This window comes from Phalacrocorax carbo, chromosome 3 (genome assembly GCF_963921805.1).
Source record: "Phalacrocorax carbo chromosome 3, bPhaCar2.1, whole genome shotgun sequence".
Lineage (NCBI taxonomy): Eukaryota > Metazoa > Chordata > Aves > Suliformes > Phalacrocoracidae > Phalacrocorax > Phalacrocorax carbo.
In genome coordinates this window covers 88,768,755-88,794,202 of record NC_087515.1, presented here as the reverse complement: position 1 = coordinate 88,794,202, position 25,448 = coordinate 88,768,755, and the positions used below count along the sequence as shown (strand labels likewise).

The 25,448-nt window shown below is 37.8% G+C and overlaps 1 protein-coding gene across 3 annotated transcripts in view; it reads right to left on the bottom strand.

Moving 5' to 3' along the window:
* RNGTT (RNA guanylyltransferase and 5'-phosphatase) overlaps positions 1–25,448 on the bottom strand; it is a 192,378-nt gene that overhangs the window by 53,979 nt on the left and 112,951 nt on the right. For all 3 annotated transcript variants that reach the window (XM_064447649.1, XM_064447647.1, XM_064447648.1), the window contains one exon: positions 12,228–12,328. In XM_064447649.1, coding sequence (XP_064303719.1) covers positions 12,228–12,328 — 101 coding nt within the window. The remainder of the gene's footprint in view (positions 1–12,227; positions 12,329–25,448) is intronic.

Sequence of the window (25,448 nt, the reverse complement as noted above, 5' to 3'; positions counted from 1 at the left end):
ATCATAAGGCTGAGTAAAAGAGGAAAATTATCAGTTTTGATTATCAAGTTTTAGTGACATAATTCAGATAACTGAAGCTTAATACTTCTGCTGTTAAAACAACCTGTATTTATGACCTATCTCAGTTGGAAGAAAGCATTTGCATGGCATAACATTGTCTCTTCTAAGACCAAAATATTATTGTCATTTACCATGACATGCAATTCATCCTTCAAAACACAATTTTCTTAACACGTAAGTAACCTGTGAAGATTTTTATTAAAGTGAGTATTGTGCAGAAACCAAACACAAACATCTTGCTCAGTCAGGCTTGAGTCATTTCTGCTTCTCTTCTTGAATGAGAGCAAAATGAACAAGAGAGTCCTGAATCAGACTGTGTACAGATCATTAGCATCACAAATTAAGTAGTCAAAAGTGTAATTAATACATTAGTTGAGAAGGGTTAACCATGCACATAGTGAATTTTCCCTTCTGGAGGGGAGAGAATAGTTTAGAGCCTTCATTGGGAGATACTCAGTTAACTTCTGAGTGCCTCTATGCTGCTCTACTCTCCAAATCCAGTAATCTACTACCACAGAATATCCACTTTCAAGCAGAATTTTGTACTCCTCAGGAAAAAGATTAAAAACTTGATCATTTGAGATTCGATGCTTTAACATTCACCAAAAGAATGAAGTGCTTTTATAAACATCAGTGAGAGATGATGGGTTTGATATGCAGACTGGAGAGGGAGAAAAAATAGAAAAGAAAAAAAGTTCACTATCCTGTATCACTCTCTTCATTCCAATCTCCTCTATCCTGTAATTAGAGGTACATCCATTATATTTAATTTATAATCCACTGATAAAATTTGCTCACAGTGCAATCTTTTAATACTTTGTGAAAAACACCTTTATTTTTAAGTATGAAAATAGCCAGAGATTATAGCTATGAATATATTTAGTTGTTTTAAGGGAGAAAAATGCCATCTGCTGGGTACAGCTGAGGAGTGTCCTTTTCTTACTAACACACGATGCTGCCCTGAGTTTTCACTTCAGACTTCATTTTTCCCCATCTTGAAAACTGATACAGATACATACAGTGCTTTTGGGGAGTATGTAATAGCGGCCACATTACAACTGTGTAACATAAAAGTTATTATCCGTATCTCTCAGAGATTGGGAGGTCTGACAATATATAGGGTGACAAGCATTTGAATAAGGATGTCTTTAATCTTTCAAGAACATTAGAATTGTCTCTAAACCCCCCAATATATCACATGCTTTTGAATCCCCACATATATAAATTTTGCAGTTAGGTAATTAAACATTTTTCAACTTAGACATATAAAGCACAGCAACATATTGACTTTTTTTTCCTATTAGTCATATAAAACTTTTCTACCATTCATAAGCCAGCAAAAGAACAAGCTACCTAGCTTAAAACTATGAAACGAAGGCATTAAAAATCATATTACTTAAGCAGGAAAAATAACAAAAAGGAGAATCACAGAATCATGCAGGTTAGAAAAGGTCCTTAAGATCACCAAGTCCAACTGTTAACCTAGCAGTGCCAACCCACAACTAAAACATGTCCCTAAGCACCACATCTACACATCTTTTAAATACCTCCAGGGATGGTGACTCATCCTTCCACGTGACCAACCACTTCCCTGGGCAGCCTGTTCCAATACCTGACCACTCTTTCCGTGAAGAAATTTTTCCTAATATCCAATCTAAACCTCCCCTGGTGCAACTTGATGCCATTTCCTCTCATCCTATCACCAGTGACCTGGGAGGAGAGACTGACACCCACCTCGCTACAACCTCCTCTCAGGTAGCTGTGAAGAATGGAGGTCTCCCCTCAGCCTCCTCTTCTCCAGGCTAAACAAGCCCCATTCCCTCAACGTCTCCTCAGAAGACTTGCTCTCCAGACCCTTCGCCAGCTTTGTTGCTCTTCTCTGGACACGCTCCAGCACCTCAATGTCCTTCTTGTAGTGAGGGGCCCAAAACTGAACACAGTATCTGAGGTGCAGCCTCACCAGTGCCGAGTACAGGGGCACCTCCCTGCTCCTGCTGGCCACACTATTCCTGATACAAGCCAGGATGCTGTTGGCCGCCTTGGCCACCTGGGCACACTGCTGGATCATATTCAGCCAGCTGTCAACCAACAACCCCAGGTCCTTTTCCTCCCCGCAGCTCTCCAGCCACTCCTCCCCAAGCCTGTGGCGTTGCATGAGGTGGTTGTGGCCCAAGTGCAGGACTCAGCCCTGTTGAACCTCAGAAGTCAAGAACATCCAGTTAAGAAATACACTTATATAAAAAGAGCTGAGAGTTGGAAATAGCCACGTCAGATTTAATAAAATGGATAATCTCTGAAATTAGTAAGTATGACAAAAGGAGGATAGGGTTCCTGCATGTAAATATGAGGAAGAAAGGAGAGTTTTGTTCTGATTCATAACAGTCAAGGGAATTGTTTTACATTTTCGTTTGTTTTTGATTTTACAACATAAAGCAGCAGCTGTCGCCTGTGTGAGTATACACAAACACATTCATATAGGTATATATATTTATAAGTAAAAATGTTATTAATTTCATATGAAGCTGAAGCAGCTTACAACCTTGGAAAACTGTTTCAAAGTTAAAATAAAGTCTTATTTCTCACATATACAAAGATGCTAATAATGGACTAGGTCCTGTGAATGAATATATCTTCCATGTGTTTAAGATAAAAGCCTTGAAGTTGATTTCAGAATAGAATTCCATACCAAACCATGTTTGTACTTCACACTTACTGTCATAAGACTGCTTTGTGAAAAGCAAGCAAGCATTAAAAGTGTACAAAAATAAGGAAATTTGGTGTTTTTAAGATCCTCTAGTAGGTTGTCACACTTACATCTGTTGTCAGATGGAACCAAATCTCTACTGAAAAGCATTAAAGGCTTTTTACAAAGCACTAGATATTCCCTGTAAAAGTGCAGTATGCCCACAAGCCCCATACCCAGTAGTTACTGTTCTTTTCCCTATCGCTTAGGTAACTAACAATATGGATTCTTCATTACCGTTGACTCATCAGGCCTTCATTATGCAAACTGATCTCCCACAGGCACACATGCACCTATAGCCTCACTGGTTTTAATGTGTTTCTACAATAGGATAAACATCTTTTCCCAGGAAAAAACCTACAAGCTGAGTGTTAGCCAAAAAGACGGTAAGTGTGAATTACCAAGTCTATGACAGATCCCAAGTCACTGAAGTAAGAGATATTAAAAATCCAATTTATTTCCTCAGAATGCAAATGTCCCTTAAAATGCTAATTCTAAAAATATCATATATTCGATATATAGATTCTATATATAATTCTAAAAATATCATATATTTTATTTATTTTTTAACAAATCACAACTATAATCCCTACAAAACCAGAGATATTGGATAATTATTCAAAAAATAATTATGTTTTAAATAATAATTATATATATGGTACATAGAATTATGTATTAAAAATAGTTATTCCAAAAAATAGTTCTTTTCTAATATCTCTGAGGTTGTAAGGTAAGTGCGTGTACCAAGAGCTTCTCTTGGCTGTCAAACAGGAAAGGTGAAACTGCTGATAATCTCCCAGTGTTTTAGAAGCCCACAGCTGCATGCGTACCATATTGATATAACACTGTCATGGCAGAAATTCAAACAACCTGCATCAGGGTCATTTATTTTGTTGACATGTTTTGTTCCTTCCAAAATACTTGTGAATTCAGGAAGACACAAAAGGCTGAGCTTCTAATTCCTAAACCGATTTCAAAACATTCTGATGGTATCAAAGCAAACTGAACGGTACTCTTGGAGTTATGACTGTCATGAAATATTTTTATCTTTAATATATTCGTTATTTAGTATTTATATTGTTCTTCCATGATTTGTGAATTTGGTATTATCAGAAAATTAAACAATAAAACGTTCAGAGTAAGGCCGGAGAAGAGTACAAAACATGTACAATATCTTTGGCTGTCCAGTCTGTTTGTTGTAGTCCTCCATGTTGATATTTTTCCCCCCTCTTAGTTTACTTTATTCTTCTTTGAAATACACCACATTATGCAAGGAAGTAATCTGAGCTGAGGGTTTGTTTTGTTTTTGTTTTTTTTTTTTCCTTAGATACATAATTCTTTAATTCTAAACACCATGGAAAAATACTTAGCATTCAGATCTCTAATAATTCTATACTAATGCTCTTTTCCAAACACGGTTTTAAATGTACCAATCTGTAAGCTCAAGAAAACAGTCAATAAAAATCTCATTAAGCAACAAACTAAGAAAACCCCTCAAACTATTAATTCATACTGTAGGCAATTAATGCAGGAAAAAAATTCCTGAATTAAGGCATCATTTATGGCATACTCACAAAATCCAGCAAATACTCCTTGTCTGAAGGAGACCAGCCACTACATGTAAAAATGCATTTCAAAGAAATGCTTATATTAATTTATAAAATCCATTTAAAACACACTGAACAGGATGTTCAACAATACTCTCTAATAACTCCGCTAATTAAAAAAGTTAATTTATATTGGTGCAAAAGAAAAAATATGTTCACAACTGAATTTCAGTAAGTCTGAGAGGAGCACATATATTGTTCAAGCTATAGCAAAAGGAAGATTAACATTTTACCTATTTAAATTAGAGAGTTTTAAAACCATGCATCTGGCAATCCTTTACAGCATATAAAGAACAAAGACTAATTCCTCTTTATTGTTATTTTGTCTCTAAAAGGACAATCCCACAATTTGTAAGTTAAATGTAGGTACAGTAAGCATTCTGAAAAATATGTATAGTAAAGAAAGCACGAAGAAAGAGAATCAAAAATGTTTTAAAATATTTAGTAATTAACTGTCTAACAGTTCCATATTATCTGCAAAATATTTAACATCTGATCTGCAGGTAACCACTGAATTACTCTGACTGGAAAGGACTTTTACATGTGTTCTGCCTCATGCTCAAGACAGGGTTGGCTTCCAAGTTATATCAGGTTCTTCACAGCCATATCCAGTTAACTTCTGAATATCTCTGAAGATGGAGGCTCTACAACTTGCCAGCCTACTACAGCATTTGACCTTTCTGACACACTTTCTCCTCATGCCCTTCTACAGTTTGTGTTCTTTGCTTTTTATTCTTTCAACACGCATCTCTGAGAGGCCTGGCTCCATCTTCTCTACAACCTGCCAGTAGGGAGTAGTAAACAGCAATAAAGTATAACCTAGCCTTCTCTTCCTCAGCCTGAACAAACCCAGTTCCCTCAGGCTCTCTTTGTATATCATGTTCTCCAATCCCCTCACTGTCCTGGTGACCCTCCACTGCACTCGCTCCAGTACATCAATGTCTTTCTCATACTGGGGAGCCCAAAACTATACACAGCACTCCAGATGTGGTCTCACAAATACTGAAGAGAGGTGAAGAATCATTCCCTCCACCTGCAGCCCAGTTATCAACTGGCCGTCTGCCACAAGGGCTAACTGCTGCCCCAGTTTCAAAGCTTTGCCCTCCAGTACCATGAGGTCCAGTTTGCTAAAGCAGTCCCTAACCTGAACTTCCTCACCTGCTGGTAGTAATTAATTTCCCTGCACTCTGCCATGAGGATCAGGGACCTCAGAGACCTGAGAGTAGACCTTGTCAGTCAAGACCAAAGCAAAGATGGCACTGCGTACCTCAGTACAGGCACTGTGTACCTGCTTGTATTCCTGCACACTGGAAAAGTATGTCCTTGTGCATTTTGAGGAGACTGTCCTTGAAGATCAACCAGCTCTCCTGGGCATCTCTGCCACTTTAGGGGACCTGCCATAGGATACTACCTACCTGTTCCTTGAAAAAGCCAAAGCCAGTTTTCTTGAAGCCCCAGATAATTTCTCCACTGCCTGCTTCTCTCACTCCTCTCTCAGATTCTACCACCTTACAGCTGTTTAGTTTTAGATGGCACCAGCCCTCAATTTCTATATTCACAAGTAGCAAGAAAGTTAAGCTACATGGCCAAATAGGAATAAAATGGCTACCCAAATGTAAAATAGGACAGAGAAGTGCACGGGAGATAAGAAAATTTTAGAGGCATATGATATTTGGGAGCTTTTCTTGATCTTGCTTACAGATAGAAATGGATCTTTAGCAGAGTGGATAATCGCTATGATAGCTGACTTGAGCAACTGGAAAGACTGCTTTAAGGCGGCAGCTAGTTCAAGAAAAAGGAACAGGGTCTATAAAACACACAAGGCTACATTTACATTCCATTTTGCAAGCATATAGATAATTTTAGGATGATATGAGGCAAGGCTTTTAAAAATCTGGAGAAATGAGTAGCTAAAGTAGAATAATTATCTGACAGATGGAGATTGCCCAAGGCTGCCACTTGAACATATAAAAAGATGAGGTTGAGTTCATTTTTGAAATCCAACATTAGAAATTCCAAGAGCATCCTGAGTATTAGTTGTGGAAGGTACAACATTATGTTCAGTATACCAGAGTATAAATAGGGGTTAGATTTGAAGCCTTACTTTGAAAATAGTTTTTAAAAACTGGAGCATTACAAAAAGATTTTAAATATCCTTACATAAGGAATATGGCATAAATACTTACAGCATAGTACCTACATAAAATGTGTATCTACCAGTTTCCATTGCAATGCCAATGGTGGCAGGTGTGAATGCATATTTCTACCGTGGTAATATTTGTGCTTCCCCTTCCCATGCCACCACATTGTCCTTTCTACACGTAACATCTTCTCTTGATCAGTTTGCAGAACCCTGCCCCTACACTTCTTCAGAACTAGTAAGATCTACTCTGGTAACAGCTGAATGCCTGAAGACAATAGCTAAACAAATTACTCCTCTGCTTTCATTTGCAACTCTTACATTCCATAAAAAGTAAGCAACTCCGAAGCACACGCTACCTTTAACAACAGTACAGCCATAAATGCAGTTAATATATTCAAACCTGCACTCCTCCTGCTCTCATTCAAACACCGTGCATCTTTGCATCTATTTGCAACATTTTGTCCTTATTTGTTCTACAATTGCTGTGCAACATCAGCTGCATTCTGCTTCATATCTCCACTGTGCTCAACAGCAATGCAGACCTAATCTTTACTGTGATCTTTGGAGGCTAGAGGAGTATGGGATTATTAATTTTATCACCGGGGTACTATCTGTAAAGCTCCCTTTCTGTGATGGATGGCATGTGTAATAATAAGTTTGTGCTCTTTGATAAAGGGCATTCTGCAAACAGGTGAGAAGGCAAAGAGCTCACAGCCCAAACCGACAATTTATGAATCACATAAAGGGGGGATGGGAAGAGAGGAGGGAGCAACAAAACTTGGGCCAAAAAACCCTATTGTGTCAGTTCTCCACATCTTAGCTGATTCAATTAACTTTCAGGGATCTTCAGCCAGTTACAAATTTTTTTCAAAGTTGAAAAGTGAGGAAGACCAGCTTATAAAACAGATAAGCCACCCTGTGACCGACAACATAGCTATATGAGGGCAAATCAAGAACATCAGTTATTTTGAACCACTTGCAGCTTTTTCCCCTGCCCCCCACTTCAGAAGCTCTTTCTAATTTACAGAAGAAAAAGGACATCGCATCTAACAAAAGGAAGACATTCACTTGCCTGTAGTCATGATATTTATATCAGGTTGTTGATTTGTAATTACCATTGTATCCAAGATTTTAAGACCCCGCTGTCAAGATTTGAAGCCTCCACTTGTCCTTGGATGTATTGTACTTTATCTCCCACTTCTTATTACTTGATAATGCCCAAGCTATACAGAACTTTGCCTAAACAGCATCTGTTTGGTTTTTCCCACATGCGGTCTACTTAATCATGGATATAATAAGAACACAATATAGACTTGCTACTAACAAAGAGTTCCTGTCTGCTTCTGAGTACTAATTTTTTTAAAGGAACAAGCCTTTATTACTATTACTCTCTTAGAAGATGAGTAAAATTCTTGATTCTTCCCAATACTTCAATGTTCTATATAAAATTTATGTTATTCTGTGATTTGAATGGATTGACCCAGTAAGATATTTGTTCAAAGCTGATAAAACCAAAACCTTACTTGTCTGGTGCAGATAAAATTAAGGGACTTGCACAGGCTAATTAAAAAACTGTAAAATGAAGCATGGACATTTCAGAAACTCTGGTTTTGGAAGCTACTACAAATCTGGCACCATGCAGACATTTTCAGTTGATATTTGTGACATTTAAATAAGGCTCAGAGTTGGTTTGGAGTTTTTATTTTTTTAAGAAATAGTCTTAGAGTCAGCCATTTTGGGAAAAAGCATCTCTACTGTTAAGAAACAGTCTTCTCTGCAATGTAACTGAGATATTGCATACAACAATTAAATATCCTCCACATTCTCTTCTGATCAGGTTGTTTAACTTGTAGGTCATTTGGAAATGCAGTTGATGTGCTTAATGCCCTGTTATTTTATTTTCTAAGAGTATAATCATAATTTAGCAAAACCATAAGGTACAACTGTTATATGAACAAAGGGGTCCACTTTGTGTTACTGATGAGAGACCTAATATTATACTAGTAAACCTGAAATGACAGAGAAGTGGTGGGAAGTGGGTCTACCTTTTTAAAGCACATGTAATGTGAGGGCTTTTCAGATCAACTGCTGTGTTTCACCAGAGATGAACAATGAAGTACTCTCTCATCTAGCTGATTTAAAGAGCTGTAGGTGGTTGTTTGGGGTTTTCTGTTTATTTGGTTTTGTTTTTTTAAATAAAAGTTACTATGATATTGATGTGATTAGAAGAGATTGAGAGAGAGCATAAACTGCAGTTCTTGCAAACACAACACAAAAAGAGTTAATCTAACCATCATCCTGATGCTTGGACAGGCTGGACTACGACAATACACAGGGGACAATTACCATGGCTCAGCTGATAAGCTGTAACTCACTAAGGTGCAATAATGCAATTTCTTTCAAATATGTGCATTGAACAGGAGTGTCAGGATTAGGTCACTGGGGTTACAGAAACCCTGCCTTTCTTTGGGATGCAATAGTATATTTTTTCCTTTATGTTTCCTCTTTGTTATGCAGTCTTCACCTTAACAGGGAAGCTTATTCTGAAAATACTTCATAGATCACAAGCCCAATCCTTTGTAATTCAATGGCAAAACTCCCTCTGATATCAGTAGTGAAATAACTGAATCCTAGATAAAAAATGGTTGGTTCTTCATCCGTAACTGAACTACACTGGGGTGAAACACAGCAGCTATTTTGCAGTTAACATTACTACATAGACTGATCCATGGATGGAAACGCACAACTGAAAACACAGGGGAATGTAGATGGAGAATAATCATACTGACTAAAATCTGGCAAACTCCCTAGAGGTAACTCCTTTATTCACACGAAAAATGCACAAGATTGTTTACAATTGTTCAGGATATCAATTACATGTGCTATCCAAAAGACATGTCCAACAGCTGACAGTGTTCTAATCTCATGCTACTGAATAAATAATGCCCCTATACGCTTTTTTCCCCACTATTTAAGTGAACAGGGAACTATAAATACAAGGGCTACATGGTTGGAGTTTTGCAATAGAGGTTCAGCCAGTATCACTACTGGCTAGGCATAAACTGTGAGAAGATCACACACACTTGTAGCACAGGTTTAGAGACGTCTGCATTTCAAGATTTAAAGATAAGCCTGTAAATCGGAACAGAGGACTTGGAAATTACAGAAAATCCCCATTCTCAATGTTTCAAGCTGTCAAGTATTTGAGATCAATACCTTGACTTTGGCTCCTCCTCATCAGTAAGAAATCAATACAAAGACATACCTTCCATTTCCATAAATATTATTGCTTAACTGTACCAAAACAACAAACAAATTCTATAACAGTACTTTAACCGCATCTGTATTACTCTGCTGTCAAATGCACCCCAGATTTCTTTTTGTATTACTGAGGAAGAAAAAAACTGGTTTTACCTAAAATGTTGAAACCAGTATCAATGCTTGCTTTAATCTCAGGGTGTGAAAGGGTTAGGGTGGAGGGGGGGCAGGAAGCCTAACGTTATCATGGTAGAATTGCCAGTAGCAAGACATTCAGTTCATCAAAAGAGAATTTTTAGTTATATTACAAATTAACCATTTTATTATGGTAGTGCTTAGAACTCAGGAACTGCCTTTTTACAGTCTAAAATTAAAGATGCTTCTTTTAAAACTCTGGTAAATCACTTCAAAATCAGTATAATTCTGGTGTTCCCTCAAATGAGTTCAAGTTTTACCAAGCGATAAATTGGATACTCAAATCAACAACTGAAGCACTTAAACCTGGAGTATTTCATTCATTGTTTGTGTTTAACTGGGCAGAAGCTACTGTTTCATAGGTCATTACTTAACATAAATACCTCTCTCCCAACAATGGCAAATTATTATTTTCCACCCAGTACTTCATTAACTTTTCTTTTTGTTGGATGAATGCACTTATGTTACTAATAGCAGTCAACTGCCATGTGAGATGAAGCAAAACACATCTGGAAAATTGTACTTCATTTATCAAATGTCAAATTTCTAGGATTATTTTTTTCTTATGCATGTGAGAGGAACATGAACGTTAACATATTTAAGCATTACAGGATTAGCAGACTAATTCAGCTAATTATTTCCACAACATGAGCAGTGCACTTATTTTCACATAGCTGGAATAGGGTAGAACTTTTCTAAACATTGTAAAGTGTTTCCAATACCACAACAGATCAGCCATTCATTAACAACTTGCTACTAACTGCCTAGCTTTTTAGAAGAAGCTTTTTGCTGCACATATTTTATAACGTTTTCATGTTCTGATCAAATAATCTGTGATGTAATATATTAAATGTAACACAATAGTACTGACAGTTTTGTGCTTGAAATCAGTGATAACTAATCAAGTTAATACTCCTTTTTTAATGCAAAATGAAAAATCTATTGCATTTTGCTTCTGAATCACAGGCTACTACTGTGTATTTATAAACTCCATCAGAAGTAATAAGAATACTGTAATAAAAGTAACCTTCCTATCAAATAATGGATAATTTTCATTTTTCCCCCCTAAATCTTTCATATTACACTGTTCTGTGACTTAAATAAAAGCCAAACAAACATAAAACGTTTGTAATGATTCTCTGAAGTAAAACTTAAAATATCCCTGTAGAGTCTCTGAAATACATTGTTACATTGTTACTGAGGTCTTAATATTGCATTTTCAAACACAAAAAGCTGGACAGATAATTCTGACCTCATGAAATGATTAGAAGTTAGCTGTTGAGTACATTTTGCAGAATAAACCTCACATCCTTAGGATACTCTCTGTTCACTAAATATATTCATTAACATGACATGCAAAAGTCTAAGAGATGGGCCATTATTAGCACTCTGGAATACATAAGCAATGGATGAATTAATTGTTTAATCGTATTGAGTTGCCTGTGGCACCAAGAAAAAGAAAAGCTAAATGTCAGTATTTCAAACTGTCAGCTGAAATGAGTCCCAGATGTTAAAACATTAAGCAACCTAAAAATCAATTAACTTCATTTTAAAATCTTTTCCCCACCAAGCTTTAATCTAGTGCCTCCATCTTCCCCTTCTCCTCCCTGGCACAACTGAACGTGGAAATTGCCCCTATTTAATACATGCAGTGAGTGAACTAGGCAAATAGTTCATACAACTAGTAAATCTTTACATTATATATGTCTTCTGCCGTTGGAACTCACTGTTTTTCATTACAATTTTGATGGCTTTAAAGACAATACCAAATAATACCTATCAAGTAAAAACGTCAAGTTTTGTTTTTCTCTAAGAAAACAAGTGCTGTTGTCATTGTACAGAATTCTAAACTGGAAGAAAGTTTAGGTTGTTATTATTTTGCATAAAATCAATGGAAAATAGTTATCATCTTATATAAGAACTTAAGCTAATACAGCCTGCCCAGTTTCTAAAAACATAAGGAGTGGTGCCAAATCCAAACTGGACTTTGTAGAGATTTTATGAAACTTAATTTAAGAATGAGTAAAATCACATTAGAAACATCTGCCATTGTTTCCAGTACAACACTGATTACAACAGTTGCCTATATTTTAAAGGAACAAATTCTACAGAATATAGAAAGGCTTAGCCCCAGGAAGCATCAAGAAATATCAGGAGAGATTAACTGCTACGGGACATTCACATGAGCATTATACATTTAAGAAGGGAAAAGATTACATACCCCTCTCCACCAATTCTTGTTATCTTTAGACGAAAATCAACAGAGTTCAGGCTGGGTGGCTTCCATTTCAAAATATCATCACATCGACCAGGCTTGTATTTCTGAAGCAAATTAAAAAGCAGTTTAATTATGCTTATTGGTTTTCACTGGTTTTAAAAGTAACAATTTAGCATTTCAGACTATATTAGCTGTCTCTAATGAATTACAATACTGAGTGACTCAAACAATGAACTCCATTACCATGGTGGTAGTTGTGCTTTATTACTTTATTTGCTGCTCCCTTCTGAAACTGCTTAGCACTGTAGCTAAGTCATTCCATATAATAAAAAGCTGAGAATGGAAATAAAAATTCACATACTTAGTTATCTCTCTCTGGCTAATGGAAAATTTCAAGGAAGAAAATAAGACAGCACAGAAACAAATGAAAACACTGATAGGACATACATAAAAGATACATTTAAAATAAACTCAACATTTCTGAACAATTTTATGAGTGATATTTTTGTTACCCATGCTGTTGGCTGACACAACATGAAAAAGCCTGCAGACACCATACTGCCAACTATCAGAAAGGCCTATCAGGAACATGCTCTTTCATACCAAAGGAATGTAAGTTATGTAAAGATTAAAGAACATAATGACATACAGGAACATGAATAAGGGAACATCTGTTGCTTAAGAGAAAGGGTACAGACTTGAACCAAAAGTTGCAAGGAGCAATTCTGTCTTAAATGAGAGCTTTGGTTTCTCATGGTCTCTTCTATCATTCACTTTGGTTTACTAAGCTGCCATTTTGTTCATCCCCAGCTAACAGGGAGAGCCAACCTGCTAACCCTTTCCATACTACAATATCTTTCACGGCAATGGAGAAAACCAGAATTAGCATGAATAGGGCAGAAGTAAAATAATAATTTTGGAGATGCACAGAATTAGAATTTTTAGTTGTCAGATACTCATTAACCCACAATGAGAAAAAGTATGCAATTTTACCTAAAAAAACCCCTAGAATGTCCAATGTCTTTTGGTAACACAGCAATCACTAGCATCACATTGCACCCATGCCATGTTAAATATTTGCAAAATGCAGAATTTACTGATGATAAACCTAACGGTTCTAGATTTAAAGTGATAAAAGCAGATGATTAATTTTCTGTTTTCTGATGTAAGACTGGAAAGTTATTCTTTCCAAAATAAATGCAGCATACCTTGCTTATCACTCCTTGATGAAAAGATGGTGTGTGACTTTTGCTAGATGGTAAGTAACAGCAAGCTTCACAAAATTGAAGCCCAAATCAGCTCCAAACGTTTTTAGCCATAGTTCTGCTACCCATGACAAAAATAATGTACTAAAAACTTCTTCTGGAGTTTGAACATGGCTGGCTAGAGTGCATCATCTCTTGTTTTTTTTTATCATGGCCCTTAGATCGTTTGAGAGCGACAGCTGCAGGTGTTCTGCTCTGGTTCCTGTCCAGGGCATTATAAACCCATTCCAAACATCAGTATTAGAGTCACCTGCCGAACTTACTATTCTAGTCATGCATGGCTCTGCACTGACTTTCTCTACAATCTTCTCCTCAGCATCTGAATAAAATGTAAATTATTTATCCTTGTCCTGAGGATAACATACAGGAACATTCTGATGCCTCTCTATTTCTGCTCCCCTTCCACATGTTTTATTTTATTTCTTACCAGCTACCTTCTAGTTGAAAATTATCCCTTGGAAAGCAAACTTCCTCAGTGGTCCCTCATATCTGGAACTCTTGCCAAATCAAATCAAACATCCTTGTTTCACTCAAATCAGAAAACTAGTAAGATACAGTGTGATAGTAAAGTTATGAAAGTAAGTCTGTTTGTTCTCTTCCCTATTTCCCCTTTATATGATTTCTGTGTTGTAACAACAGCAGATACATGAAGAAAGATGGTTACCTATACACCTCTCTAAATCCAAAATGGGATTTAGAAAGGTATTGTTTAAGCAATCTACAAAAACCAGAGAATCCTTCAGCAGTGAAGAAATATTCCTTTAGTCGCCACCATCCTGCTATTCCCTCCCTCATTACTCTGGCTGTTTTCCATTCACCAGAAATACCTTAAAATTCCAATGATCTCATCTTCAAATTCTTATAGTAGTGAAATGTATCTTGCTCCTTAGTTCTTTCCTCTGCTTTCCCAAACTAAAAATCTGCTATCTTGCAGTATGGTGTTAAAAACATTTAAGGACTTATGTCATACATACTAACTGATATAAAATAGATAAAACAGGATATATAAAATATGATGCTCAGTAAACATTTACACTTTTCAGATCATTATATATGTATTTTTAATATACAGATTATGTATTTAAATATATTTTGAAGTCTTTACATTCAATTTTACAGAAAGTATTTATTATTTTAGCAGATATTCAATTGGTTGTATGAACTGAACAATAAAGGTAGATGGCAGTGAAATTTCTTTTTGACTGTTCCTGCCGTTTTCTTATACTTACATCTTATATAGAAAGAATGTGGAATTAAATTCTATTCTATTAAATTTTATTAATAAAATATGTCCCAGGAATCACAAAACAAAATACAGCGTTTGCAAAGACATTATCTGTTGCTGTCTCTCACCTGCAGTTTCTAATTTGGCCAAAGACACTTACTATTACTAGGTATTTACTACTTAGTTCAAAGAACTATGAGGAACGCTTCTGTTTGTGACAAATTTCTCCATAGACAGTGAAAATTTAAATTATGAAACAACACAGGGTAGCGCTGAGTAGCTGAAGTTGTTGGAACAGGTATGGATTTTGCTGTATGGAAAAGAAGATTCATCTTAATGGTTGCTCCTTGGTCTTTTAGCACAACTGAGGTCTTCAATCATTCCGTAAAAGTGACATTTGTCAATCACACATAAACTCTAATATCTTTTATTAAGCCTCTCTGTGGCATTGCTTCTAACTTACTGACTTGCAATAATTTTCCGAGCAAGATCACTGGAGTATTTACATTGATGGATTTATACTCAAGTAATCAATTTCTTTTTAAGCAGCAGGCCATATTTTTGAGACCATAATTATGAGCTATTAAGACTAGACCCAGTCTAATTGACTTTAGATCTCAGCTGGTTAATATATGGCTCCAAATCATCTTTTTACACATCACTCATTTAAAAAGAAGATAAAGAGAGACTAATAGTCTTCAAGACAGAGGAAATTCTCTCTTTTCTACAGAAATACCAGCCTCAATCAAAAAACACCCCATATTTTGTCCCCAAAAGGTAAACCTGGACTGCTTTGGCATTCATGAATACTAAATATTTCCTCCCAACCATAACAGAGTTCTTACTTTCTGGAGAAACAGGTAACAGGATTGAAATATACCCTCTTGCCCATCTTGAAAACTAAATTCCAATATTTCTTCTGAGCAATGTGAGAAAATTCAAAGGCCTTTAAGGGAGGACCAAAGGCTTCTTTCAGGATTGAGGACTCTGTCCTTTTTGTATTTACTTCTGCCTGGAACATAAACCCTGAAAACATTAGATACTCATTTAGGAAATGAATGCTTATTGACATGAAAAAAATGAACCAAGCAGTCTGAGTCATAGCACTGAAATCCTAAGAAAGGGCTGCATCACATCTATATAACAGTGTAAGAATCGCCTCACTAGAGCTCTAGCACCTTGACTCTGACAACAGCCAACAGCATGTGCTCATGTGTAAGGTGAAAAACAGAAAACATCATATATGGTTGTTCTACTTCTGCTTTCTGAGAGACTATCCATTTTCAAGCTTAGAGACTTCCTGACATGGATGATTCAAATGTGATTCCTACATATTTAGTGATTTTCAGCTTCCCCTGCACGAGCTCGTCTAGCTTCCCAGTAAGATCACGTAAACCTCTACCAGCTGTAAGAGCCCACAGCACGATGTTTCATGCACAGCCAGACTACACTGCAAGAAAAAACACCACCTTTTGCTTATTTTGAACCAGCTTTTGATGGTTTCAAAGACCTGTGTTCCCTAGGGATCATACTAAGATGCTGAACAATCAAACCCCACTCCTTTTATTCTACTCATAGTTTCATATGCTTCTACAGGCATGGAAATATACTCAACTCAGAGGCTATCATTTTACATGTGCAGTTTCAAATTTTTTCTCCACATACATTAATCTACATTTATCTACACAGAAGTTTATGTGCTGTTTTAGCACTCAGCCACACCATCTTGTAAGGGCTTATTTTAATTCTCTGCATTTAGCACCAGCCCTTACTGATCCAGCAAGAAAACATCACTTTACAGTTCATCTGTTTTCCAACTTGCTTACATGCAGCACAGGTGACTCCCCTCCCTCGTGAGGACTGAACAGTACCCCATCCTTTGACTCCTACTTTTCAACCAATTACTTACCTGTGCAAGAGCCTTTTAAGTTTCACATCTGCTTTAGTTTCTTCAAGAGATTTTTTTTTTTGTCAGAACTTTGACAGAGGCTTTCTGGAAGTCTTAGTGGGGTATACCATACAATCCCACTCAAATTATTTTTGATCCCTTGGTTGGAGAGGCATAACCTTCCTTTCAAAAAGGCATGTAATTTTCTCCAGCTATATCATGTTTACCCAGGTATGAACGACTGTATTCCTTTTTATAGTTTCCACTCCTTTGTCCAGTAGAGACATCATGCTTACAGGCCTTACTTCTTCCAAGATCTTCCATGACACATGTCCCCACCCTCAGTTTTTAATTGGCATTGTATTTTCTACACTTACATACTTAGGCACCAACATCTATATTCCATGTAGGATCTACTGTAGGATTTTTTCAAACTCCTTCTCCAAGACTGACAAGTTACACCCTCCTAAGTGTCAATAACAAAACAGCTTCACAACAGAGAGGAACAGCTATTCCAAGATCAGTAATGAAAAGCAATGCTTTGACAGGATATATCTGCATACCTGTAATTGCACTGCTGGATCTACAATTCTGACTCAAGTTCAATTATAAAATTAATTGACTGGCTTCCTTGAAATGGGGTGGGGGAAGACTTGTTCTTTAAGATGGAGTTACTTTTCTTGCCGTTACCTCTAGAACCAGTACAATGTGAAACAAGCCTCAGTTAGACTTTTTGTCCTCTGGTTGGACAGTAACTAGTTGTGTTCCCCAGGGGTCTGTGCTGGGTCCAGTCCTGTTCAACATATTCATCAATGACCTGGATGAAGGGACAGAGCGTACCCTCAGCAAGTTTGCTGATGATAGAAAACTGGGAGGAGTGGCTGATACACCAGAAGGCTGTGCTGCCATCCAACGAGACCTGGACAGGCTGGTGAGCTGGGCCAAGGGGAACCTCACGAAATTCAACAAAAGTATAGGGTCCTGCACCTGGGGAGGAACAACGCAATGCACCAGTACAGGCTGGGGACTGACCTGCTTGAAAGCAGCTCCACTAAGAAGGACCTGGGAGTGCTGGTGGACAACAAGCTGACCATGAGCCAGCAATGTGCCCCTGTGGCCAAGAAGGCCAACGGTATCCTGGGGTGCATTAAAAGGAGTGTGGTCAGCAGGTCGAGGGAGGTTATCTTCCCCCTCTACTCTGCCCTAATGAGGCCACATCTGGAGTGCTGCATCCAGTTCTGGGCTCCCCAGTTCAAGGACAGCAAACTGCTTGGGACTGGAGCACCTTCCTTATAAGGAAAGGCTAAGAGACCTCTGAGGGGCTTATAAAATATGTAAAGGGTAGGTGTCAAGAGGATGGGACTGGACTCTTTTCCGTGGTGCCCAATGACACGACAAGGGGCAGTGGGCACAAGTTGGAACACAGGAAGTTCCACCTCAATATGAGGAAAAACTTCTTTACTGTGAGGGTGACCGAGCAGTGGCACAGGCTGCCCAGAGAGGCTGTAGAGCCTCCTTCTCTGGAAATACTCAAAACATGCCTGGACGCAGTCCTGTGCCCCCTGCTCTAGGTGTACCTGCTCAAGCAGGGGGTTTGGATGAGATGATCTCTAGAGGCCCCTTCCAACTCCTACGATTCTGTAATTAATAAAAAAATTGAGGAAAAATTATCTCTACCACACTCCAAGTGAGCCAAAGAGATATTGCTTAGAAAGCAATGGCAATAAAAATACACTTTTGACTCTTACACATAGTTTTGACCATTGTCAAATACCACCATTCTCACTTCACAGCAGATTTATTAACACTGAGCACCTGGTAAAGGTAACAGGTAATTCACCTGTATCTTTCCAAAACAGTTACAAAGGCTTAGATAAGCAATCAGACTTCAAAGCTCCTATCAAGAACAAGTTATGCAGCCCCCAGACTACTTCTGTTACCACAAAAGACAGAAATTCACAGGAATTTAGTTTAAAATGAGAATTCAATCAAACCCAAATTAATAATCCCCGAGAAGGAGATTAATTTTTGTAGTGGGTGAGTCCATACACACGATACAGCAGTAGTAAGTTCTTGGGTTTGAATGCTAAGGGATAAATCAATTTCTTTAAACATGAGCTGGAGCCAAACAAGAATTCTGCTTCTTAAGTATATGAAAACTTCACCTTAGATGAATCATTGCATACTGCAGACCTGTTCTGCCTGAAGTTATTCTACATTCTAATTCCAAAACAAAATGTGAAGCAATCTGTCTGAGATCAAACTACTCCCTAGCATTTTAAATATAGCAATCATAGCAATGATATCCTCACCACCACCACCCCAACAAATATGCATGTACACGACTACTGCTAAAACGTATCGGGTCCCATTTCATCTCAAACACAAAGTTCATGTTTCAGTCTGAAGCCTTTCTACCTAGTCTAACCACAGAAATTAGAACTTCACACCAAAAATGTACATTGACACATCAGAAACTATCTCAAATAGTTTGAAAGGATTGGACTAGATGACTTCCTGAAGTCCCTTTCAACCTAAATTGTTCTACAAAGCTGTAATATCCTTTTGGATGCTTGTTCTTTTAGCAGCCATATTGGGTGCACTTACACTAGCATTTTAGTTTTTAAAAGCAAATCCCCCAGTTGTTCCTACTTAGTACACCTTAGTTGAGATAGCTGGGCAGCTCTAGTGCATGCAAACTGGATTCTATTTACACAAAACCAAACTGTAAGTTTCACTTCAGGGACATACCTAATGCACTTCACCCCACAGTACAGACAAAGGCTGTACCTTTGCAATGCCACCTAGCACTTACCTAGCACCAATGAACCTGAGCTGTGAAGATATTCCACAACATTCTGAAATGCTACTTTAAAGAAATAATGGTGTCAGAGCCTTCATGTTGGCTCTGAAAACCTAGCTCTCATATTTTCACAACTCTGCTACTCACTCAGCATCTACCCAGCTTTTTTTTTTATCTTTATATTATTACTATTACTAGTAGCAGTAGTAATATAAATGCCCTACCTTCTGTGGCCATTCTCTTCTGGCAGAATCCCAGCCCATTTCTTTTCATCATTCATTTCTTTTTCATAACCTTCCATTCCAGTCAGGGCTTCTCCCAATAGCCGTGTCAACCACCTCAGCCTCGTAGAGGATTGAGCTTGGCCAGTTAATACATGTCAGCTTGGCCTAGTGGACCAAGAACTTCTCCAGCAGCAGAGTAACTGGCAGAATCAAGAGGTTACTAACCTCAGGAGTGCTGCAGTGTACAAGAGCACTATCAGCTGTTATCACCTTAGCTCAAGAGGATGAAGGCCAGGGACACATCTGTTGATGTGTCAGAAATATCATGGCAAAAATACCCTTATTATGGAGATCTTGAACTCCAGGCAAGAGCACAATAATGAACCTAAAACTCAGGTGCATATCCAACACCCTGGGATGCAGAATCATAATTGAAGACATCCCAACAGAAAGCACAACCTCTGGCATCTCTCTCCTGGTTTCAGCTCCAATAGAGTTAATTTTTCTTCCTAGTAGCTGGTATAGTGATGTGTTTTGGATTTAGTACGAGAATGTGATAACACACTGATGTTTTAGTTGTTGTTAAGTAGTGCTTACACTAAATCAAGGACTTCTCAGCTTCTCACACTCTACTGACTGAGAAGGCTGGAGATGCACAAGAAGCTGGGAGGGCGCACAGCCAGGACAGCTGACCCCAACTGGCCAAAGGGATATTCCATAGCATATGATGTCATGCTCAATATATAAACTAGGGGAAAGCTGGCTGGGGGGCTGCTGCTCAGGTACTGGCTGGGCATCAGTCAGCAGGTAGTGAGCAACTGCATCGTGCATCATTTGCTTTGTATAGTACATTATTATTATTATATTACTATTTTATTTTCTTTTATTTCAACTATTAAACTGTTCTTATCTCAACCCATTATTTTTCTCACTTTTACTCTTCGGATTCTCTCCCCCACCCCACCCGGGTTAAACCACAACAACTCCATAGGCTCAAGTGGGTCTACTCAAGTCACAGGTGGGGTTTTTTTGTTAGTCCCTGATGGGCCATTTTAGCAATGCAGGGCAAACGGATGGCTTGCTGGTCCAATGCCCTGCCCTGTCCCAAAAGAAGTCTAGTTGCCCTCTTCCTCCACAGTTGCCCACAGAGGTGGCAACCCTTTTTTCCTCTCCCTACAGGTCAAGAAAAAGGCTAGCCCTCAGAGAACAAAGTTCTGTTATCTGAACTTTTGCTGACACATTCCTTGTTAGCTGCAGATATTCCTCCCACACAGGTTTTGGTCTTGCCTAAAGCCACATGTCTCCTCAGCATTTGGTTTCAAGGGGTGGTTCAGCAGAAAGCTGAAAGCCTGGGCAATGGGGATGTTAACGGCCCATAATGAGGGTGAAGTTTCACTCCAAACAGCTGGGACAGACTTTGCTGCTTAGTATTTTGTAGGAAGAAGAGTGGGGTTAGTTTCTGGAACTGCATTCTGGGCAGGCAGTCTGGGCTGTGGGGTGGTGTTGACTCACCATGAAGACACCCACCTGGAAGACTGAGTAACTTCAGCAGAAAGTCTAGACAAAACAAATGGTTCATTTCTCCTAGTGACTGAAAAAGAAGAGGTGGTAGGACGACCAAGGGAGAAGTTCGTGCCTCATCAAGAGGAGGAAGAGAAGGTTTCCTTGACAAGGGTGCCTTACCATCCTACAAAGCCTAATCAGCCAGCCTTTCCTCCCTAACCCTTATTAAATACCATCTTCCTGAAGTGCAGCAGCAAACACAGGCCACCTTATATTTCCCTTCCTCCACATCTTCCTTCACTCCTTCCACCTCCAAATGACAGGAATCAGGCAACTAACCCAGCTTTTTCTTTTCTTCTAAAATGCACAGCGCTGCTGCTTATCAGCTGTAATTTCCCCTCAGTAAACTGGTCAGACCTAGCCCCGAAAGGTATTCAGAGGGCTACCAAGCTGACAGCTGTAGGCACAAGCCTATTCAGAAAAAAAGAAAGGAAAAAAAAAAACCCACAAACCAACCACCAAAAAAAGGGCACAGAAGGTCCAGGGAAGATTTGTTTGAATAACCATGCTTGCCCAAGAGGTACAGCAGGTTGAGTACCACTGGGGAGTGAGGGCAGATGGGGTACGAGGGGATGGGGTTAACAGCTGCTGAGAATCTGCTGGAGTTCTTTTAAATCAAACATAATTTGCCACACTGCAAAAGACATTTGCATTTAACCACACTGAAGCTGCAATAAATTGCAATTAAATACCCATGAACATGAAATATTAATCTTTACATCTCTATTAGTTTTAAGTTTCAAAAAAGTTACCTTCCTATTTCATATTTTAACACCAAGAAGAAACTTCTGTCGTTACATAAATGATATTCTGATATTTAGTTAGACTTACTTACCAGGATGAAAACACTAAAAGCATGTTAAAAACATTCAAGAATGCTTTAGCTTCACAAACTAAGAAATATTTGTTCTGTTGTAAAATCCACCTGTTTCCATTACCAGTATTCTTCCGTATTTTAATTAAATTGCATGCAAGCAACTTAGTATTCAACATGATGCTGAAGCTTCCACTTGAAAAAATTAACTACTGCAAACCTACAATAACAACAAATCTCCTCTCTTTCCCACTCAAAACAGTGGCTAAATGTTTTCTGTGAAAAGCTCTACTTAATTCTTAAGGCCTCTTAATATCCATAGGGCAGCTGCTGCCATACTCAATCTAATACTTTGCATTCAGCTGTGTAAATATAAAGACAGAATAATTACCCAAAACGTGTTTTTATTTTCTTGCACTACAGACCCTGGATCATTTTAAAGAACCAAAAGGATCAATTATAATCAGCCATTTCAGGCTAGACCTTATACAGAGATGAGCCGAAGAAACAGAAGTTGATAACACTGTTGACAGATTATGTGAATAAGTCACATCAATGGATCAAGAAACCACAAGATGAAAGGCATCCATTGACTCAATTGTATATTCATAGATTTTTAAGAGTGGAACCCATCACTGGGCTCATTTGTACAATAACATTTATACCAAACTTCTAATTCCTATCCAAACTGCAATAATATTTGTATCAGGTTATAATTCCTATTCAAATTACAGCACACCTTTTTATGAAAGATACCAAGTGATGAAGAAATAAAAACATATATCTAGGGAGGTTACCATGGCCATTTATTTTACTTGTCCTTAAAAATGTATGCTTATGTCTACACTGAATCTTGTTAATGCCTTAGTTTAGACTGAAGCCCAGCTCTCCATGTAATTACTTCCCTTTTTTTAAGCTAAAATTCCTAAGTCTGAGTCTCACTGCATGGGTAATTTTTCAGTTGGCTAATGTACACATATTAATAGAGTAATTTCACAAAAGCCTTTAGAAGAGTAGGCAACAGAACTGAATCAACTGTTCCAATATTCATAGTGTTTCAATATGCATACAGCAGTATAGAAAAGAAAGTGTATACATACTTTGTATTCTTTTGCACTGCATTAAAAGATGCTGATAACTAGCTGAAATAATTATTTTCAGATTCACACCTTTAACTGGGACTTAATACACTTGCTCCTACGTATACAGCCCACATTTGACTGTATTCAAGCACCATCATGAGACCAAATGATCCAGGTTAGCCTACATGACTGATCTTTTGGGAAAATAAATATTCTGAAAAAGGCAGAAATAGTAACAACATGACCGTAAACACATACACACACAAAAACTCCAAACCCTATCATTAACACACTTCATTGTAACATACTACTTTATCCGTCACAAAGAAAAAAAAAAAAAGAAAAAAAAGATAAGACCCCCAAACACAAGAGAGACAAACTGTGTTGTACATTATGACATTTATGGTGTCGGGGGTGATCACTGGTGATCAGTGAATCAGCTTCAGAGATCACCCATCATACACACAGGAACAACTACTCTGCATGTTGATGATCTAGGAGACAAAGGAGAATAAGGTCCAAGAGGAAAAGCCTCCAGGTTCAAACAAGAGGGTGCATGATTACAAAGACTGATGCACAGGAAAAAAAAAGACTGAATCCATTGATTTCAAGTAGACAATGGAAAAAACACAAGGACAACACTACCTAATAAGACCAACTATTATCAGACAGTAAGAGGAAAATACTATTTTTTATGCTTGTATTAAACCATCATATTTGGTTATTATTTAAAATACATCAGAGCTGGCCAGAGTGATTATCTATGGCACACCAGAATCTTTACAGAGGTCAAGATCTGCCAAATACATTCCACGTACCTTGGAGTCAGAAAGCAAGCTCTAAGAAATTCTCTCACTGAGGTCTGAGCGTGCAAAAGGTCCCTGGGCATCCCACAGAGACTGGCCACACTAGATTTCACCTGGCTCCATTCTTTACCTAGCTAGAAATAACCATCAGTGTCCCTATTGACATTGTTGTCCTGTCCCACCCCTGTCCAGCATCCCCTTCCTAGGAAAACCAGTGTACTGCTCACAAAGTACACTGGGCCATCCCACATTCAAAGACTCTGAACGTGGTTCACGAAGAAACAGCTGAACCACAGAGTAAAAAACCAGCCTCATTAAAATCAAGTTCTACACCATAATTCTGTGGCTTAGAAAATTCTATTTAGCCTTATAAGGGCTAATAGGACATAATTGTTAAAGGATCAGAACTTTTCAAATCATTTCCAGTTGAGAAACTTAATAGGGACTGCTCCCAAGAGAAAGCATTTTTTCAACGAATAATTTGGAGAAATTCAGTTACGTTAACAAATGTTTGATACCTGTGAACCCAGTTGAGACTACGTATTTTGATTTCTAGAATGCCTTTTATAAATGAAACTACTCACGTTTTTGACTGCATAGGAAAAATTATTTATATGTATGTAGGGCTTTCATGCCTACGGAACTGTATTAAGCAGCGGCCATTGAACTGAATGTTTAAATGCTCATTATTTCTGAAGGTTACAAAACATATTTGGGTGCTTAAAATATGGATTAGCAGCACAAAATTATTATAAGAAGGCAGTAAAACAATAAGATGCTAAAGCTGAGGTACAAACTATAAAGGCTGATCAAGTTTGGAGAGTCTGAAGAATTCAGAGGCACCTAAGAAATTTCTATCAATGAATGCAATAGATAAACTTCAACAAATGCAGGTCAGCAAGGGAAAGATGTGTTGCATTTAATGTGACAATATAGATTCCACTAAGAAAGAGTGCTTTAATGAAATCTCTTCAATAGCACTTAGTATCTCAAAGATGATTAGGATTCATTTACTCTTTAGAAAAACAAATCAAATATACCCAGTACTGTTTTCTGTCCTGTAGATGTCTGACATAATTCTTGTATAACCAATTTTTTGTAAATATGAATCAGTTGCTCCTGTATTTATCAAGGAAAGGCAGGAAGATGTGATTTGTAAGTACTGGTAAGAGGGATCAGGCTAGAAGAAACTGGGTAAACACCAGTACTTTTCAAACACCTGTCATTTGTGAAAAGCATTTTCGTAAGTGAGTGAAAACAGAAGAATCTAAACACTGAATGGAAAACACAGAACACAAAATGGCTGCAAAGTTTGTAACACTCCAAACCATGATCCAAACGATTTCCAACTTCATGCAAACACTTTACACACTTTGATCAAGTCCTTCCTCTGGCACAAGCTGTGGACAGATGGACGTGACACCCTACCTAAAAGATGACAACAAAAAAAAAGGCAAATTCCTCCCTTTCAAAAAAACTCTTTTAAATAATAATAAAATGAAGTAATAAATGCTGTTTTTAATGATTAGTGTTCTAAATTACTGATTCAAACCA